This window comes from Daldinia caldariorum (assembly GCF_022478825.1).
Source record: "Daldinia caldariorum strain CBS 122874 unplaced genomic scaffold F4812scaffold_5, whole genome shotgun sequence".
In the NCBI taxonomy this organism is placed as follows: domain Eukaryota; kingdom Fungi; phylum Ascomycota; class Sordariomycetes; order Xylariales; family Hypoxylaceae; genus Daldinia; species Daldinia caldariorum.
The window spans coordinates 158,180-178,739 of record NW_025953041.1 but is presented as its reverse complement, the minus strand read 5'-3'; the positions used below and the strand labels follow the sequence as shown (position 1 = coordinate 178,739).

Here is a 20,560-nt window from a genome sequence, read left to right as displayed (position 1 = left end):
TATAAGGTTAGGCACCTACAGGCTAGGTACCGCATTGAATGATATGGGGTACATATCATCCTTTACTACCGCAGTAATAACGTCAAGTACCATAACTGACAAATCAGTTTACCAGGTATCTACTTAAGTGTACCTAGATGTCCCTCGGAATCCGCCATAGCTGACATTCCCGTCATAACCGCCGCATCTACATAGTGGAATAGGTACCTAGGTGTCCAATTAGTAAACAACGAACATGCCTGAAATATAATAAATCGAAATGACATTTTCAATGAACGAATTTTGTAATAAAAATAGCTATCCGAATGACTTCAAAAATAATTCTTTCTTTATTTTCCTTGCACTGTTTTGAATGCATTTGTAATTACTAGGTTAGGTAGATATTCCATTTAAAGCAACGTAGGTACCTATGTATTGACAGGTAGAACTTACAGGCTACATGTACATACGCACTGGACTTTACTGTCCCCCGCAAGCAGTGAAATTTCCCAATCGGATGATAGTTAGATAACCAATCATGTCACGTGTTGAATATCATGACTAAAAGTCGGCGTCGCCCACCATATTTTATCACCCTCAATAGCGCCTAGGTACTTCTACTACCTCTCATATAAATCCTAACTCAGCTCAGCCCGACCTGCATATTCCGAAGCCCCAATTGTCAAAAGTGTGGAGAGTCCAAACGTGATCTGATAAGTACCTGGAACCTGAGGTTAGGTTAGATTAGGTAAGTTAGTGGGGAATATCAAAAATCTCAAGTCCCTATAGCAGCTTAGGCCTAGTAGCTTACCTCTAGCTGACCCCGGGCAATGGACAGGCGGCCAGCTGCAGATAATAAGGTGCAGGTAGGTTGGTTACCTAACATAAGAGCCGTAAAGTCCTAGATCGCTTACCTAACCAGTATCCGACGTATCATATCAGCCTATCAGTCAAACCCCAAATACTTATGTATTTTCAGTAACCGATGGGCTGGGTGACGAAAGAAGTGGATCCCTCGTCTGCTTTCCGTCGCTGGAAACCCGAAGTTGAAGCTCACCAGGTCTACTTCTTCCACTTTAGCAACATTTTTTTTTCTCTCTCTCTTCAAGCATCACAAGATCTTTACGATCCGCTAGAATAACCATATATCCCTCTGTGAAATCATGCTCATGCATACCGCTCCGGTTTAAGCTTATAAAGACTCCAACATGCGCATCCGCCTACCTTTTGCAGGTATGTTCCATAGATTTTCTCTTTGTTGCCTAATATGCTACCTATATTTCATAGTCTACAAGTCCCCTCATGCTTGCTGTGATTATCCCTACGGATCTTAATAGTTTTATATCATTTCCCCCTGTGAAGAGTGTAGGCTAACGAGACGTATATAGGAGTTTTTTTCCTGCTATGCCTCCTCGCAGGCTACGCGGGGCTCTCGTCCCTACAACTCAATACCGTTATCAATGATAAAGTCTTACATCTCTTGACTTTCTTCCTCCTAACCATCGCTTTCTACTGGATTATCGATACGAACCGCCGTCGTACCCTCAATTTCACCGTCGTCGTATGCACATTAGGCCTGGGCATCGGCTCCGAATTCCTACAAGGGTTTCTCCCCAACGGACGAGAGTTTGATCCCTACGACATCGTTGCCAATATTGTGGGTAGCTTAGCGGGACTCGGACTATGTTCCTGGTACCACCTAAGAATGTTAGAGAGGAAGCGCACACGTAGGCAATACAACGCTGTTCCCGGCGAAGATCCCACAGATCTCGAGCTTGGCGAGGATATCGAGGCTCAAGAAGAGGGTGTTATGTCGGCAGCCGGAAATGAAAGGGTCACTACTCTTGAGGATGAAGTCGACAACTGGGATGAAAACGCGGTGGACGCATGGGATGAGGACGAAGGTGAAGGCGATATAGGAGTGATCAATGGCAAAACTCCCGAGCAAAACGGGGGAGAAACGGTCGAGACGAAGAAACGAGTTGACTAAGGGCGTTACGAGAATACGATGCATCGGATGGACGGATTAAATGATACCTTTTCTTCAGGGGTAAAGTAAACACAAAGCATGTTCACTTATACGGCATAAACTGAATTTTTAGTTGGCAAGGCCCTGGGGATTATGGCGTTTGTAAGAGTTAGGATGAAATCGGCGTGATATTGCAGGCTATCAAAAAGGGATTTGTCCGAGTATACCCATTTCCTTCGGCGGAATACTGTGAACAAGACAGTTTATGATGGTGTAGTTAGTATTAATACCTGTAAGAGAGGTGAGAAAACCCCATCGCATGTAACCTAGTAGGTAATTCTTTTTTTTTCTTGTTTTCTTCCCACACAATCCTCAAGACGGGGGGTTAGTCTATTAGGGAAATAGGATGTGGACTTTCCCCTTCAGAAGTTGACTACTTCTATTATGATATAAAGACTCTTTTCCAAGTATTGCATGAAAATATCGAAGAGCACGCGATCGATAGTGCCGAATACCAGGTTATAGCTCGAAATTAGTACCCAAGGTATACAGTGGGTCCTCGGCAATTACCTTTACGGACGACATCTCCGGCATCTTGACGGAAAGGGCAACCGAAAAAGCGCAGATTTAGTCACCTTATGTAGGTAGGTATAGGTATATCAGAGAATTAACTCCAGGAAACCACCACCAAATACATATAAGTACCTACCTACCTAGAGGTACCTAACACAAGTTGCCGAGTTGAATTCACAAACGTCGTTTACCAAATCTATCGCATCAATTTCTTAAGCATTTTGTGGTCGTCAAATATGTCTTCCCATACTCATACCGTCGACTCTAAGCTGAACAGAGCTGATGAAGTTGAAGATGTAAGTGATTTCTAATATACCTCTTAACGCATTTCACATGATATATTTATTATCCTACATTCTCCGATAGCTAAACTATTCGTAGTTGATCGATGCGGTAAAATCCCTCCTCGTACAATTCATCAGGGATGCAGACAACGCAGCCTCAAGTCGAGCCAGTGGCTATATAGCTGCGGATGCTCAGGGGGTACCAGGTAGAAATGTCCTGGTAGAGAAACATAAACCTGAAGAGTTAGCAAAGAAGCTGTGCATATCTATGCCAGAGGAAGGGACAGGAAGGGAAGGCCTACTAGATACTATCCAGACCATCTTGCGATACAGTGTAAACACGTGGGATCAGGGGTTCATGGACAAGCTATACTCGAGTATCAATCCAGTAAGATCTCACTTTGTTGCTCATATGGAAGTAACTACTTTATGAGCTCGAGTTAGGTAAATACTCATACAGCTTAACAGGTTGGCGTAATATCAGATCTTGTCCTTACAGTAATAAACACCAACGTAGGTCCTGTTACCCTTAAACTTTTCCAAATCGCTAACCCTAGTACAGGTGCACGTATGGAAGACGTCGCCAGCCCTAACCATCGTCGAGAAGGCGACCGCACGCAGGCTTGCAAATCTCTTCGGTTTCACCGGTCCCAGAGCAGGCGGCGTTACTTGTCAAGGCGGCAGTGCTTCGAACTTGACTTCCCTTGTAATCGCCCGGAACACCCTGTTTCCTGAGGTGAAAACTTCCGGCAACGGAGGTCGTCAATTCGTACTCTTCACTAGCGAACACGGGCATTATTCGGTTGAGAAGGCAGCCGTAACGTGCGGTCTCGGCTCTGACAGCGTAATCACGGTCTCAGTCGACTCAGCCGGTCAGATGGTCCCGTCAGCGCTTCGCGAAGCTATTGTTCGTGCTAAGGACGAGGGGAAAACGCCCCTTTACGTCAACGCAACCGCCGGAACAACGGTGTGGGGATCATACGACCCATTCGCCGAGATCGCCCCCATTTGCAAGGAATTTGGCGTCTGGCTCCATATCGATGCCTCGTGGGGTGGACCGGCTATCTTCTCCGCAGCGCAGCGACACAAGCTAACCGGGTCAGAGCACGCCAACTCCCTGACCGTCAACCCTCACAAAATGCTCAACGTGCCGATACCCTGCTCCTTCCTCCTCACCAATGATGTTAGCGTCTTCCAGCGCGCCAACACCCTGCGTGCGGGCTACCTGTTCCACGATGCAGCCGTCGAGGATGAGGTTTGGGACCTGGCAGACCTGACGCTTCAGTGCGGGCGCCGTGGCGATGCCTTGAACATGGCTCTTTCGTGGATCTACTACGGGGATAAAGGGATCGAAAAGCGTGTCGACCACGCGTTCGATACTGCGGCGTATCTCGCAACGCTAGTGCAGGAGTCAGGCGACTTTTACCTCCTGTCGAGCAACCCACCCCCATGTCTCCAGGTGTGCTTCTATTACGCACCGGGCGGCATATTACCCGACGACCAAGAGGAAACTACGCGGCGGACTAGTCAGATGGTTGCGAAGCTTGTGTCGAGGGGGTTCATGGTGGACTACGCGCCCGGCCCAAGGGGCAGTCTTTTCCGCGTGGTAGTGAACACGCAGACTCTGAGGAGTACCGTAGAGGGGCTTGTCAAAGCATTGAGAGAGGTTGGAAAGGAGGTTGTTCCGTCTTAAACCAGCGTATACCCACTATAGCCTCAACTTTGTAAGGTAGCTGTGCGTTCGACGCATTGTTATCTTGCCCTATGGAAGACTACACAACTTGGACACTGGGTAGTGAACTAGTATATTTAGCCCTATTATATATATGCCTTCCAATATGTTAAAGGAATTACTGGTGTTTCTGGCAGGGGAAGGATTGTCGAGTGTCTGGCATGTCTGCAAGCATGACGGGGCACTCAATGATAGTTCGAATAAAAGCCGAAATGATAGTCACTCTATGTTTGGTGAACGTTTGCATTAGGTAGGTATCAAAATGTTCAAATAAAGCCTTCATGATCCTCAACGCATGGAATATATTCTCGAACATTTACTTATAACTTCCTGCAGTGGTTTATGTAAGGGACTGTAGCAGGATACTCGAGCCCGAATAAGACAAGAGAATATGTTTTCGGACTACATACGGTGTCCACTTCGAAACTGGAGACTGGAGCCCATGATTGGCTATGACATTTTTTGCTTTTCGGTACGGATCTACGCCAGCGGAACACGAAATATATGCCGCAAATTCAAGCCAAATTTTCACCGAAAACGCCCGGTTAGCTCAATCGGTAGAGCGTGAGACTCTTAATCTCAAGGTTGCGGGTATGTATTCCTCTCAACAATCATGGAGGTTATTCGCAGTCATATGCTAACATCACCTTGAAGGTTCGACCCCCGCATCGGGCTCAATTCCTGATGCTTCCCAGTCAACTGGGATTAGCAACCAAATCATTTTTTTCCCTTTTCTTTTTCCTTCGGCCTTTCCCTTGCTATGTGTTTTTTTTTTTTTTTTTTTTTTCCGTATCTTTTTGATATTACTTATTTCTCGCTTCGGTAGAGTGATGCCACCAGCGAACTACTTTTTATGTGCATCATGCTTTCTATGCCCTACTTTTTTACATGTTTATGGGGCGTGTGGATTTTTTTTTATTGACACATTTTTCAACGTAGGACCAACACGTTTCTTGAAGTTGGAAGCAAGGTGTCCACGTGGCGACCCAGGCAGTGAAGGATCACCAGTGGAGTCGAGTCGAATCGAATCGACATATTTTCGACTTGGGTTTCACAAACTCCAATTTCTACAAAGTCTTTGGTTAAGTTGTTGGCTACGGTATAGGTACTACACTACATACACATTATGTACACAGTTGGTGCAGTATTACAACGTCACTTTATCGTCAAGCACGTAAAATAGGAAAGTCGTTGATGGGAAAACCCCAAAGTTGGTGAGAGTTTACAATAGACTCTTTATTAATTATCTCGAGATGTCGGTTTTACTCGAGTGATGCTTTTTCTTTCTTTATCTATCAGGTATAGGTATATCCTAATGAGCAAGCGCCTTGATGGCGTCGACTCGTAATTCCACGGCCTTCTTGGCTGTGCTGATGGGTCCGGCTACCTCGAATCCGTGAGGCATACCGGGGTGGATGTGCAGCTCGACTTCCGTGTGTGCGTCCGACAATCGCTTGGCGTAGTCGATGGACTCGTCCCTGAACCAATCGAGGTTGCCGACCTCGATGTACGCCGCTGGCAGTCCGCTGAGGTCCTTCGCTCGCGCCGGCGCCGCGTAGATGCTTACGTCGGCGTCGGGCTTGCCCGCCTTATCACCGAGGAGCCACCGCCAGCAGCGGATGAGGGTGTTTGTGTGGAGGATTACAAGGTCCTTCAGCGGGCTCTTGTAATCGGGTGCGTCGTAGGCGAAGATGGTTCGGTCGTCAAGCATAGGGTAGACGAGGATTTGCTTCTTAATCGGGGGTTGTAAGCCGCGGTCGCGCGCTAGTAGCGATACACCTGCGGAAAGACCGGCACCTGCGCTGTCTCCCATAACACCCAGCCGTGCCGTGTCGACGTTGAATTCGGCGGCGTGCTCGTGGATCCATTTCACTGCCGCGTAGCTATCTTCGACAGGGGTAGGGTCAGGGTGTTCAGGGACGAGGCGGTATTCGACAGCGAAGAACTGGATACCAGTCCTGTCGACTAAGTTGTTGATGTAGCGCGCGAAGATGTCGACACTTCCGCCCATCATACCACCGCCGTGTATGTGTAAGACAGCTGGTAGCGGTGTTTTGCTGGAGTTGTGTTCCTCGGTGGCATACCGGTAGACATCGATCTCAGCACCATCGTATGACTTGGTTGTGTACTTGGTCCTGACGACAGAGGGTACCGGCTCGAACTGAGCGAACATAGTACGCATAAAGGTGTCGTTGCTTTCACGTAATTCTTCTAGCGATGGCTCTGCAGGTCCTGCGGCTGCGCCAGCGGCGACAAGCTTCTCCCAGAACGCCCCGAACTCGGGGTGGTACTTGAGGTTGTGCTTCACTTCAGTTGACATCGTGAGCGTCTTTCTGTTGAATGGTATGAGTAAATATGGATTTGAATTATGTTAAGTTGTGACCTGAGTTGAATGCTTCCTGGGTATATACACAACGCTTCGGATGTAACTGACGACTAGAGAACTGGTTTTTCAAGTAAAATCGGTGGCTCTTGTTCTACTTATAAATATTCCAACCTCTTGGGATTTCTATATCTACGGGAGCCAGGGTCGTGCCATGTGCGCTTGCGAATCTGCATGGGCATGGCACAGACATGTCAAGGAAATCATGACAAACAGGTAGGCTGGCTCCAGTCGCATCAAAACTTGGCGCCCCAAGCAGCTAACGGGCGACTATACGAGGTAGTAAAGCCCCATTAAGAACGTTTTGCTTGCATGAAAAGGATTTATATAGACACATATCTGATTTTATCATGTTGGTTACAAAGAAAGAAAGATCGTAGACAAGCACCTATCTGATTCGTCAGAATCCCTACAATTCAGAACCGTCGAAAACATACCCATGTATATTCCTGATGTTGAATAATAGTCCAATGCAACGTCGATGCATGAGACTTACCCACAGCACGAGCGGTGTGAAGTATACCATCACTAATTAGTATAAAGGCCCCAGGTAGTAATAAACTATAAACTGGAACTTTTTTCGTTCTGTTGCGAGAGAATTTCATAGAATAGGGACCTGAAGTTGTTCAAATAAGATGCCTTTTTTGATATTACCCCGGACTACCACGTGTGGAATCTTACTCCGAACGCACAACTACGGCATATTTCGGAGACTAAATTAGGTAGGCAAGGGCAAACCCGATGCGTTCAAGCGGTCAAGAAGACCGGCCTTATTCAGAGTATACTCAAGATGCTTGCAGCTATAACTGGTTCGCAATTGGAATACACAGTAAGTTGTCTCATCTTCACTCCCTTGGAAACGGGGCGGTGAGGGTCCCTATATCCCGCGGGGTTGCTGTGGTGCCATCCAGCCCCTGGAATTAGAGGGGTAAACTGAAAAGAAAAAAAAAAAAAAATTAGGGTATGGTCAATACAATCTGGCCGACTATATCAACGCAACAGGCCATTATCCCATGCGCGACAAAGCTCCTGCTAAGTAGCAGACTCTAAAGACTACGTGCAAGAACCTGGGTGGGTTATAAATGAATAAGGGGGGACTGGAGTAGTTGAGACGTGTAAAAATTGGTATGGATTAGATGTAATGCTTCTTCGCCGATGCAGGTTGTGGGGGCTTTTACTATGTAGAGTCTAACGCGGCTCATTCGTTGTAAAATTGGGTGCTCAACAATATGACACGAGGCAACAAGGTGTTGGCGATGGAGGAAAATTTTCATGTTTCTACTCCTCTTGACTGTGGACAGCGAAAATATGCAAGAATGCATTTTCGAAGGATTCAACCCATACGCGTCATGTCTGCTAAACGGATTGTGGATGGGTTCAGTTGCCATAAGGTTGGGGGAGCCGCAGTATTAAACTTAATATCTATTCCTAGATTCAAGTTCCTAGATAATCGGCGAGCAATTTGGTCTAACAAGCACACGGCCGAATGGGATCTCATGGAAACGATAGCCGGGGTTGCAGTAAGCTCTTGCTAGTCCCTGAAATAGTGTCCTATATCAGCCTGATATGATATCGAACCGCTTAATTATCGTCTCGGGTTGAGTCTCATCGGTGCTCTAGCTTCCCCGAACCCCGTCAAAGGAGAGTTAAGCGTTAGTAACTAGATCTCAAACGGAAATGGTTCTGCTACCTATATCACCTGGGTAGCGCCTCGCGGGTGAGAGCCGCCATTGCGAATCGCGATACTAGGAGATCGTGCGGATAATGAAGACCGACGAGACGAATGGTACCATCGAATTAGCTAGCATAGGTCAATAACTTGGGAACGAGCCCCACGGGTCAGAGGCTTAGGCGTTAAGCTTCTCGGTTAAAGATTGAGCAGGAGATAAACACAAAGAACGCTAGTAATAGGAATCACGCCTTCAACTCTGATCACTAGACTAATATTAGTGAGTAATATAGATAGATAGAATACCGAGTTGTTAGGTTTGCTAGGATCCACCATAGTCTTGAGCCGATCTGCCGGACACTATTTTGTGCCGCACCTATTTAGGGCGATCTCAAGACACATCTGGCACGAATGCTAACAAGACTGAAAGTCGATCAGCTGTCGATGGAGGCAGGAAAGACTTTCGCGCTATAAATATAGTGCAGATATCCTTCCTCTCTTCCTGCTGGGCATAGCCTAGTACATTCGTAGGTGTGTAAAGGAGCGAGATGTTATGAGGGACCGGCGCAGTTTAGGGTCCTCGGGCTTGAGTCAAGGAGAGTTTGGGCTACTGCCGGCACATGGTATCGGAGAAGTAAGATGTGTTATACTTCTTGAATTTGGAGACGGTGCGGTTGATTCGGTCGTTCTATCGTTAAGGTATCGGCAAAGCAGGAGAGATATGGAGCGATATCGCCTAGACGCCAATTCTTGGACTTATTGACTAGCCCATGCCTTTTTGCCTTCAAGGAGCTGTTTTAACAGGTCATCCTACTAACTTCAGAATCATTCTACATATCTTCAGATCCACCCACGACACTGGTAAGATAAAATTGAGTCTTCGCGAGAAGTCCTATTCATAGCCACGTATGTTAGTGATTCTTTCACGACGATATCATAGAGGGAGGAGGGGGAGGGGCTAGTAAGGTTTAAATGACCCGAATGTTCTAGGCCTGCTTTCACGCCTCTGTACCTACCCAACTGTCGCGGCAACTCAATCCCAGTCATAAGGCCACTAGGCAGTCTCTCTAGGTTTTATAGTATCAAGGATCTAAATTTAAAGTAGGGTATAGATAGGGCCTAGTCCACGAGGAAGGTTTGCAGGCTGAGAGCTTGGTAAGTACCAAACATACACACCATCGCTCCTTTTGCTAGAGAATTGCCATATTTAGGCATTATAAAATAGATCTGCTCCACAAGATCTTACTAGAGATATCGGGGTGATGATAAGTGGAATCCAGATGGAAGGCTTCATATGTATTTCAACCAGGATGGCGGTAAGTCTTCGATCTATATCGTAAATACGCTCAACTCTATCGAAAAGGCGCAGCGATCTCCCAATTCTCTCAATGACCAAGCTAGCGGTGATTGCTATTAATTTACCTTATAATAGGATGAGACACCTCAAGAGGTAGCTTTATACTACTGAGTATCTATCGGTAGTAGTCCGTAATGGAGGAGTAGGAGGGTGGATTAGAAGAGGCTCGCGAAATATATTAATAATGCATCAACAACGTCAGCGAATTGCGAATTGATGTTAGAAAGAAAAGGAGCAAACAAAAATATAAAAAAAAAATTTTTGCAAATAAGGAAAATGTTAATGAACCGAGGTGGCACCGTCGACTCTAGAGCTGCCGCGTCACGCAAGGGGTTTGCTTACATTAGATTGGCAATTTTAGGCATTGATTTCGGATTGATTCACAAAAATGGCTACATTAGAAGTACGGGATTGAACTGACTACGGAACGGTATTAGGTTGATTAGGTGATGTAATTGTGTCGTACGTCAATGTTAAGTTGGGACGATTAAATAGTGGCAAAGAGTTGACAGAATGTTAGGTACGACAAGTACGACAAGCCACATAATTAATCAAAAACCCTTGGTATCGGATGGAACAAACACAAATCCCATGTAGGTCAGGATGGTATTTTCAAAGTTGCGCATATAGTTCCGCAGTTACCTAGTGTTTGTTTTAAGATTTTGGGACAAGATCGACAGCGGGGAAAGACATGCCAGCCCTCTTTAAGGATTTGATTGAGCAGCTGGATGCCTCTTGAGCCTGTTTTGCAAAAGTATTTGTTCACTCGGAGGGGTGGCTACGTCAAATCTGCGTAAGGAGGAGAGAAAGGAGAAGAGAGAAAAGAGAGGGAAGAGCCTTCACAAGCCGCAACGCCACATATGGCCTGGCTTATTGCAAAAAGTTATCCGAGCCAAGAGTTTCGTGCTTTTGGTTGATTGGTGATTGGATGTTGAGGTTCTGAAAAATTGTTAAGGCTCTAAGTACCTAAGGTGAGGCACAGCTGAAGACCGAGAGAACGGACGTTTTGCTCCGGAATATCAAAACAAATCCAAGATTTAAAGAGCCATCAACTTTCCAGAATAGGAAAAGAGCAAAAGATAGGAATGTCTTATGCTTTTTTGGTTCGCTCGTTTCAAGACAACTGGCTCCGCCTACGGATTTAACGGCTGATGTCACTCATCGAAAAGTATGATGGCAATCGTTGAAATATATTCCCAATCTCTTCCGTCTGACGGTAAAGCCGGGCCCTGGCCTGCCTGGCCCAGCACAACCCATCCGCATATGCATGCCCAAAATCATAGTCATTTCCAGTAGGCCAAGTCTTAGAAAAGATTGGAGGGGCTGCTCAAATAAACGCAGTTATACTAGCATTTGTTATTGCTTGAGGACTTGACCTCGATATGATTGGCTCGGCCCTGTGCCGAACGTCAACGTTGAGGTTCTATAATGTTCTAAAACAACAAAGGCCCGAACGGGATTGAGAAGAATTTGCTGCTTGCAGTTTGCTTGTTATCAAACTTGGCGGTCCTTAGCTGAATCTTGTTGGAGGAGAACGTAGCAAAAGCTCCGGTCGTAACAACGGAAGCATGACTTCATATCTACCTAATCAATGTGACCAACATTCTACATAGCATCTCAATTCATTTGCGACCTTAGGAGGAAGGAATCAGGGGTAATAGTAGCGGAGATGAACTCCGGGTGTTGTCACGGGTCTTTGTTTATTTTTTTTAGAAGCTAACTTTTCTCTTCTCCGAGGAGTAGCTTAGGTCTTGCCTCCTTTGCTGTAGGAACAAAAAGCAAATGTAAAATTACAGCTGACCTGAAAAAGTAACTTCCTAAGCTCTCAAGCTCATCTTCAGCTAGCTAGCTAGCTGGCTACCTCCTGTACCTTTCTATATAGGTATTGTACATTGAGAGTGGTCAAAACCATCTCAGGGAGTGAAAATTGGCGGGGCGAAGCGGATGGTGGGGAATGAATCCCTTGCAACAACTTATTTCAGGCATTATAGTTGTCTATACCTTCTCTGGAAAGTGCTTCGGCTTCGGATTTGACGTTAAATTTAGGTAATAATTGCGTCGTATTAAAGCCTCATCGTTGTTACGAACCATTGCGTTGAATTCTCCATCATTTTTGCACAGTTCCATACTCAGAATAGCCTCAGTTTGCTGAATTGTAATATATTGATTTTTTTATCTCTTAAAATTTATAGAACTCACATAAGTGTGCATACTTTTTAAGTTATACATAGGTACCTATTACTTATACCTCTTACCCAGGTAATCTTAGAAACGCAATCTAGTTCGCTGGTACCTTAGATCTGCTACAAAATTTCAAGCTACAACCAGCGGCATCTACGGTCTAAAGGACCTAAGAAAATATCGAAAATCTCTACCTAAAGATGTTAGAAAAGATACAAGGCTACGTAAGAACTACGAAAGACTCTAGAACAACCTTAGTTCAGATGGTGTGTACAATAAGAAGCGGGAGCTATGGACGCAAAGACCTAGAAGAACCACCATGCTAACCCGTTTTGGGGGCTACTTAAAGAGCTATCATCAAGCCATAACGGTACAATCCCTGCTTGGTCTTAAAGCTTCCCGGCCATCTCATTGGTTCCAGATTTCCCATCGCGATCGATCGCTACTTGGGCATTCTCCCGCATCAGGGCTAGAATCCCTGTTCCGGCCTTGGATTGAAACCATTGGTTTCCAGGTTATGTACCTTGATATGGTATGCTCTGTTGCGGCCGTGTTACGCAATGGGAGTTTGCATATCATGTACTTCCACTGCTTTCGCGATTCCGAGCATGGGAAAATCCCATATGTCTATATATGTATATTATGTTTGTCTCTCTCTCCCCCTCTCCCTCAGGGTTCAGAATCTTGTTACTTCTCTGCTTTGTTACCACCCATCTCACTTTACCTTGCCTTACCTTACCTTGAGCTTGAGCTTCCGCTTTCACTGCTATCATCCATCACCCCTTGCCAACAGTGAATCAATACCTTAATTAGCAACTTGGATATTTCCTGACAAGAGCTAGGAGGTGTCCATATTACAGCTTAGACGCGAAGGTTTCACATATTATATACCACAATACAGCAGGTTCATCTAAGTCGACATTCCGCATTGGGAATATAACGTCGGCGTGAATCGAAACATACACTCCAAACCGAAAAAATAAACAGGTTCACATAGACGCCTCAGCCCGAGTTACAAACTCCGTCGTACGGTTCACTGTGATCACCTGCCATCCCTGCTCCGATACTTAATAGACCAACGAGTGGTGCCCCGGGTTATTATTAACTTTTAAGTCAATATACACAACACAGTATTTTGCCTTCGTGGCTGCAGATGCCAACGAGGCCCGAGACGCCCCACCTTCAGCTTACGAATTTCTACCGTTGAGAGACATATATAGTACAACCGGACCTGACTTGTCTCAACACAAAAGCCCCTATCCGACTGGTTTACAGCAGTTTGTCAACTCATTCAAACGCACATCGGTTCTGAGTTGACACTTCTATCCGTCCCATCTTCAACATTAAGGTTCACAGTGCATTTTAACCCCATGCCGAAGAGATCTTTAGATACAGACATCGCCATGCCGGCCAACGAACGAGTTCCGCCTTTTAAGGCTCAAAAGGCAAGCTCGCAGCCCCTTACGATTTAGTTATTGCTTTGGCGAGTTTCTAACCGTTAATCACAGACTGAACGATCCCACGAAGAAAACCAGGAGAGGGCCTACATTGCCGCGTCGAGACGAGCTGATCGAAGCTTAGAAGCTAGAGTACAGTCTGCTCGACAGGCGTCAGAGATCCATCGACGACGGACAGGTCGAGGACTGAAAGTGAGCGAGGAAATCGTGCTAAAGGAAGAAATGTATGAGGAGGAGGAAGACGACCTTCCCAGACACTACAAGTACCTAACTGCTCATCTACAAACGAATTCTCCAGACATGAATCACCGTGTGAACGCGTACATCACCACTCAAGCTGCGATGGCTACCATGGCTAGGTATAACGAGGTCAACAGACTTTTTAGCGAATCATTCCCCACAGCAATGTCATATCAACAGAACTTAGCCAATTCCATGTATATGGCACCGCTCATGAAACCTGATACGAACTTCTCGCATCGGATGTCTACTTCGAGCTCTAGTCAGGGATCTCCAGCGACCCGAACACAGTCTATCTCTTCTCAGTCACAGTCTGACAAGAGGGATTCTATTGCGGCTGGGAGCCCGATTTCTACTTCGGCCACGACAATATCATCCCCACCGGCATTGACGCCTGCGTCTTCAACCGATGTAGACGCGTCCGATACCAAGAGCACGCCATATCAAACGCCATCCGCGTTCTCGCCCCTCCATCTTGACCCCCAACTAGCACAGCAGTCGACATTCTCCTCCGTCTTCACTTCCGAGCTGCCAAACGACGTTAAGATGATGGCCAACATCGACATGAACGATCCGATGGCGATGCATTTCTTAGACGGCAACCCGTCGACTTATCAGATGTTTGGGCCCTACCCCGGCGAGCTTACATCACAGGACGACAGCGCTAAAGCCGGCACCGCAGATCAGGAGCCGAATGCGTTCTCGTCTCAAAATGTGCCCATCCCGGACGATTGCTTTGCCTCTTCGATAGAGGGCTCCATGGGACTCTTGGATGTTCCGATCGACGGCTATAGCCGTCTGGGCACCCCCGCCGGCGGAACAGGAGGAGACGCCTGGGAGAGCTTTGTCGACTTCGGATCCGAGCAATAATGCCGTTTTTGTTTTGTTTTGTTTTTTGGCGACAACGTCGCCGCTAGCTATAAAAGGCTTGCGATATGACCTGTATATGTTTCAACTATACCTTCTTCCGGGTTGACCTGGTACCATATTTTCAGAGATACCATGCGTCATTCACATGTTGCACCTGTTAGGGTTACGATACTGGTCTGATTGAGCAAAAAGCGTTATTTGTGTCTTAGGCCGGCGTTCAGGGTCCCAACTTTTTTTTTCTACTGCGCAAACGATGATGTCCAGGGAAAGGGTATTTGTCGTTTACCACTTACTATGTGGAATTGTTTCCGCAACACTTACATCGCTTAATAATACGGAGATGCGAGGAGGGGGGAGGATGATCTATCTCAACGGCTTCAAGTCCATGGGATTACATATTTATGGCATACGGCCCGTATACACTGTTGAGGCTAATATGAATTGAGGGATTTAGACATTTACGAAATCCCTCAGGAGGGAGTTAACTATCAGTTTACACGGGATGGTTTAAGCTCAGGGAAAAGCATCATCGAGAGAAAAAGAGGAAAAGGGAAAGAGTGGACTTCCGTATGGAATGTAACAGCAAGGCTACGGATACGAAGATGCCGATGGTTGCGGATATCTGATGTCTTAGCCTTAGGCGAATGCAAACTTGAGAGACACGGACAAGTGAAAATTATGAATAAGGGGGGATATTGTCATGTAACTATCATGCGACTGCACGTACTTTCGTATGTAATGTCGAATTAATTATTACTACGACTGCCTCTGCAAGTTTAACAGGTTCGGCTACGGCGTGACTCTGAAAGTGATGATTGAAGATTGAATTCATCTTTATCCTATACTGAAATCCTACGAGATCATGAAGTGGTGCAAGTTGTGTAGGTAGATACCTAGGTGGGATGTACCTAACCCATTCCCATCCACCGAGGTCAACACTGGCCACAGACGTAAGCTATTTGCCGTCCATACCGAATTTGACGTCTAAATCGCGTGCTGTAAAGTTTTTTTTTCGAGCATCTCACATTAACTTAGGTACCTAATTATGTGTACCTTATTCAAGGTTCAGATTTCGGAAAACGGCTCCCTTCCCCTCCCCTCCCTTTCTCTCCCCTCCGCCCTCCATCTCCTTAAGTGGTAGGTACTCGAAGCCAAGGTACAGGCGCTTTGAATGCAAGTCCGCGGAGGGGCTGCTACGGTCTGTCAAACGCATACGTAGTTCATTCCCGCAAATCTCGCCACCGCGATGGAAGTTCTTCGGATTGATTTTAGTGTATCTATAGGACTGAACCTTGATGATACTAGAAGAATTCTTAATTAGTAATGACTTCTTGCTAAACTTGCAAGTCACTGTAAGCATTGCATCTGCTTGTTTTTATCTCCGTTTTGTGTTGATTATTGGAATATTGGAAAGGTTAACAATAAAGTTTATAATAATAGTGTAAAATAGTTGTAGGGGTTTATAGATCGGGTTTAGTTGTCCTAATTTTTGGTGCTAATTAGTTCGGTTCATGTTGCAGTTTGGGCAGTGATCAAGACAGTCTGTTAATTTCGATGATAGCTGCCTGATGTTGAAGCCTTCTAAATTGTGTGCCATTCTTTTGGGGCCGAAGTGGTGTTGTTTAGCGTTATGGACCAATTCGAAAATCATGCGGATACAGCTTTCCGGTGTGCAGAGACGGCGTAAACCATCATCAATAAACCACCACGAGCAGGGAGTTGCATTTTGAAATGTTCCCACTTTTGTGTGATATTTGTCGTGATCTTTGGCTTTGGTGGTTATTGAGATCGTATGAGTTGGGCGGCTGATCGAATGAGATAATTGACTCGTTTGTTGTTATTGAGCATGGGGAGGGTTGGTATGATCGTATTGCCTACTTCTCAGGCCCGTGATGGGCGCAGAACAAAGACAAAACGTTTGAAGTGGTTAGTAACGTATCTGTATTGTATCGAGGGCCCTTGGGCCGGTAGGCGAGTGAAGCTACCAAATTGTGAGGACTCTTGGTTAATGATCTTATTGTTCTTGCGAAACTTGTAGTTGTCCACCAACCACTCTAGGTTAGATTCCGACATAACTGAAGCGCAAAACACTAGCTGCGCTGCATATGCGGTTTTAGGCGTTCTCGTCGAGTCTGCCAAAGCCTATATGCACCTATATGAAATTTTTTGACCGCCTCCTATTTTTGCGATGATAGAGTCGGGGTATATGTGGATAGTGGTAGTGCGTTGCTGTGGTCTTATTATTGTTTACCGAGCAATATACGATTTTGGCAGTCCATAAAATAGGCGTGGTTAACTGTCAGGGTATCTGTTCATCATCCCAAGTTTTGGCGCATCTGCTATTAATATTAGATGCCAAGCTGTACCTATAGTCTAGAATTAGTTATGATCAAGACCCTCAGTGAAATCGTGCTTACCTAGGTGTGATAACTGTTAATATATTTAATGCAGCTCTCGCTTTATCGCATGAACGTACACCAGGGCTGTGATGAAGGTAGTATTACTTCCGCCCGATGGCGAGGCCGTGATACTGCGTGGAAGTAGTATCTATAAGGACTTCGGTTTTGGCAGAAGCCTGATCCGGTTCGCGTCCATGAGCCGTGCTTGTGGGGATTGTCAATTCAGTAGGGTCAGCAATCAACGTGCCTGGTAGTGGGTTGATGAAGGTGTTGAGAAATTGAGAAAATTGTGGTGTTAAGAATTATCTCGCATTCCGAGATTTGAGCTGTGCGCTGTGAAATGCAAATATTATTCCCGCCAATACGGGGGAATTAGCAGGTTCAGAATTATCGCTATTATCATTGCCCCTTATGATGGACTTCAATAGCCCGTGCGGTAATAGTAAGCGTACGGGTAGAACTCGCAGGGTAAGTCATCGTCCATGTGACCGGCTCCCCTCGCAGAGGTTAGATAGGTTGTAGCCTAGACGACTAGGCATTTTAGGCTAAGTAGGTCATGGGTAATAATAGACCACGGGTATGTCTTTCATATAATAGAGTAATAGAAAGGCCCAAGGACTCCAGCTGCGAAGCCATTGGTGATGCGAAGTTCGTAGAATGTGGAGTGAAATTGAAGAAAGTGATAGTTTTTTATGGAAATAGAGAATAATACGGGGGTGGTAATACTTATGGTTGTTGATAAAGTATTGTTTGAAGAAAGGTAAGGAATGGGTGATGATAGTCACCTATTCAGTAAATAATAAAGAGAAATGGAGTAAATGTTGGTGAAGGAAAATATAGTAACAACTGTTAGCAGTCGAAAGTTTATTTTTTATTTTTAGTTTTTTTTTAAAAAAAATTGTGTGGGCAACAGTGCTGGGTATTTTATTTTCCTTCACGGGATGCACTCTACCTATCCTACTCTGTGCATTGAACGACTTGTAGGCACACTACAAGGCGTTATCTAGGCTCCGCTTTCGTTTCTTTATATGATCATTACTGTTCACCGCATCTCTAGCACCATAGCCGTTGACACCATCCCACTTTGGAGGTCTCATTACTGCTTGCTCCGTCGAGGAGTCGAGCTCCTTAGCCCAGGAGATCCAATCCCTCCTTCTATTCCTCCACAGGTCACCTTTCCAAGTCCTCCAAGTCCGTCGGCCTTCAAACGAGTCCCGTAATTCTTGTTCATGCTGGCCTAACTGTTCCATAATGAATTCTTTAAAGTGAAAAGGTATGGATATCCCGTCACCTTTTGAAGGGATAGAAACAATTGAATTAATGACCTTGTTCCCGTACTCTGATGTAGCCAGTTCGAATGAGTGTGATCGTAGGGCTGCAACTAATGTCTTGTGGAATACTTTATTCTTCGACGGGGTTGATAACGCATTGGTCAAGACATAGGACGTCGGCGCTGAGGATGTTGCAAGTTGGACGATAAGTTCCTCTGGTAGAGAGGCGATAGACTTTTGAACTGTGCTTGAAGGATACCCAGGTATAGCAAGCATCGTTGTTGTCAACTGAGCGCCGTGAGACACTAAAGCTGAACGATTCTTTTGGGGCAATTCTTGGTCTTTCTTATCATCTGTTTCTGATGACTGCAGAAAGCAAAGCTTAGGAACTAGTGAGTTGGGATCTGATCCAAAAGCTTCAACCAAAGCCCTCGTTAAGCTATCTATCTCACTGTCGGCTTGGCGCGCTTGGCACCGTTCGAAAAAGGTCTTGATCACGTTGAATCTTGACAGCGCGACAAGCTTGCTAAAGTCTGGTAAAGTCTTATGGACGGCGGCTATTAAATCCTCTTTACCAAGTCGATTGAGGACACGAATGGCCGGATAGGACGCGATATCGTTACGCAGAAGACTGTTGATACGAGTTCCGAATATATGTTTGTATAGAGCCTTGAAGACTCTTCCTGGACAGTGGGTAATGAGGGCCTCAAGGAGGCGTGAACCAATATGGTCGTACAACATTGAATTGACAAAATCCGACGCCGGTGTAGTGGCATCCTTTAACGAAGACGGAGCTCCAGGTAAAAGCTTCCATAGGAGCGTCATGTCTTCCGAGCTGTCTTCGCTTGCCTTGGAATTTAGACTGACGTCTAGCTCCAGAAGTAATTGTAGAACGGGGTTTCCAGTAGGATGCGTCGCTAATACTCGGAGCTCCGTGGTACTCAGACCAGAGACTGAATCGGCGATGATCTTTTTAGCGGCCAGATTGAATGACATAGGCACGGCTCGTAATTGGACGTTTAAGTCAGTTGATCCATCAGATGTCCAAGGGACTGATATCTTTTCCTTCTTCTTGCTGTGAATAAGAGATTTGGTCTGTGACTGCTCCAATGGACGCCCGGACAGGATGATTAACAGCACCCGAAGAGTATGAGAAGCAAATTTGTCCGCAAGTAGATAGCCGAGGTGGCCCTCGAGCTCGTCCAGAGTGAGCAGGAATAGTTCTTCCATAAAAGGCAGGGGTACTTCGCTTGGGTCATCTTGCTCAGTGAGAGCATCGTCACGTTCACCTCCAAGTTCCCTAGTAACTATAGGTGCTGATTGCAAGAATAGGGTCTCGCAACAATGACTTGCAAAGCGGTGTTGGATGAGATTTAAGAAGTGGCCGCCGAACTGGGCGAATAGCTTCTTTTTCTGTCTCGTGTTGGACATCAATATTAACCGCTCCATCAACCGCGAGCATGACTGACTACATGCTAGTTTTAGCTCCTTTCCCTGTGCTTCGGTAAAAACACTGGCGAGGTATAGTTGTCGTTCTTCCTGAGAGGGGAAGTCGTCTATATCGAGCTGCTCGTCGACGGAACGAAAGTATTCCTGTTCTTGATCCGATAGCATACCAAAGAACTCGCGGTCGGCTTGTGGTGGTCCGCCGATCCGAGGACCAGCTTGATTGTATTCATCTTGAAAGACAGCTTCCTGGAGGGCGGCGGTATCGTCACCATCTGTTTCGTTTAGGCGCCGCTTTTTCGCAGCTTTGCTGACTTCTTCAGCAGCTAAGGCTTTTTCACGTCGCTTCGCTTTCCTCTCATCGCGGATAGCTTGTCGCTTCGTACGTGGCTTCGGCATCGTAGATTAATTCGACGTCGCGTATTGTAGACTAACTACAGAAAATCGTTGGCGATAATTGCGACTTCGAGCGCAAGTTGCCAAAATATTTTTTGGGGGGGGATTGCCGGGTTTACAAGCCGATAAGAGCCTTATCTTAGCCCTGCATTAGCGTCTTGGGGCACAGCGCCTTAAGCCCACGATTTTGACCTGCAGATCACCTAATACGTAGGTACCTAATGGAGATCACAGTAGGGTGGGTATTACCTACTGAGTTTTGGTAGGCGGAGCCCTTTCATTAGAAAACGTTACCAATACAACATCAAATTACGAGCAATACAATGGTGACAGCTGCAAGATCTGAACCTGCAC

General features: G+C 45.9%; 6 protein-coding genes and 1 pseudogene across 7 annotated transcripts; 5 read left to right on the top strand and 2 right to left on the bottom strand.

Annotated features, from left to right (window-relative positions):
* The first annotated feature begins 932 nt into the window (after positions 1-932).
* On the top strand, positions 933-2,387 carry F4812DRAFT_319871 (uncharacterized protein). The gene is made up of 3 exons (XM_047931433.1): positions 933-1,212; positions 1,368-2,034; positions 2,082-2,387. The coding sequence occupies exons 1-2, from the start codon at positions 1,188-1,190 to the stop codon at positions 1,967-1,969; spliced, it is 627 nt and encodes a 208-aa protein (XP_047791432.1). The 5' UTR covers positions 933-1,187; the 3' UTR covers positions 1,970-2,034; positions 2,082-2,387.
* On the top strand, positions 2,388-4,577 carry F4812DRAFT_319872 (PLP-dependent transferase). Its single transcript, XM_047931434.1, has 4 exons — positions 2,388-2,817; positions 2,903-3,193; positions 3,274-3,318; positions 3,368-4,577. Exons 1-4 carry the CDS (start codon positions 2,758-2,760, stop codon positions 4,496-4,498), a joined length of 1,527 nt encoding a protein of 508 aa, XP_047791431.1. The 5' UTR covers positions 2,388-2,757; the 3' UTR covers positions 4,499-4,577.
* Positions 4,578-5,076: 499 nt separating this feature from the next.
* On the top strand, positions 5,077-5,212 carry F4812DRAFT_t68 (annotated as a pseudogene). The gene has a single exon. The product of its transcript is annotated as a tRNA-OTHER (tRNA).
* F4812DRAFT_319691 (uncharacterized protein) lies at positions 5,155-5,782 on the top strand. Its single transcript, XM_047931430.1, has one exon. It carries the CDS (start codon positions 5,368-5,370, stop codon positions 5,713-5,715), a length of 348 nt encoding a protein of 115 aa, XP_047791430.1. The 5' UTR covers positions 5,155-5,367; the 3' UTR covers positions 5,716-5,782.
* Positions 5,783-7,097, bottom strand: F4812DRAFT_319751 (Alpha/Beta hydrolase protein). Its single transcript, XM_047931431.1, has one exon. It carries the CDS (start codon positions 6,855-6,857, stop codon positions 5,850-5,852), a length of 1,008 nt encoding a protein of 335 aa, XP_047791429.1. The 5' UTR covers positions 6,858-7,097; the 3' UTR covers positions 5,783-5,849.
* A 6,433-nt stretch (positions 7,098-13,530) lies between these two features.
* Positions 13,531-14,694, top strand: F4812DRAFT_457659 (uncharacterized protein; the record flags this gene model as incomplete). The annotated part of the gene is made up of 2 exons (XM_047937209.1): positions 13,531-13,548; positions 13,636-14,694. The coding sequence occupies 2 exons, from the start codon at positions 13,531-13,533 to the stop codon at positions 14,692-14,694; spliced, it is 1,077 nt and encodes a 358-aa protein (XP_047791428.1).
* Positions 14,695-18,082: 3,388 nt separating this feature from the next.
* F4812DRAFT_457658 (ARM repeat-containing protein) lies at positions 18,083-20,209 on the bottom strand (the record flags this gene model as incomplete). The annotated part of the gene is made up of 1 exon (XM_047937208.1): positions 18,083-20,209. One exon carries the CDS (start codon positions 20,207-20,209, stop codon positions 18,083-18,085), a length of 2,127 nt encoding a protein of 708 aa, XP_047791427.1.
* Positions 20,210-20,560: the final 351 nt, after the last annotated feature.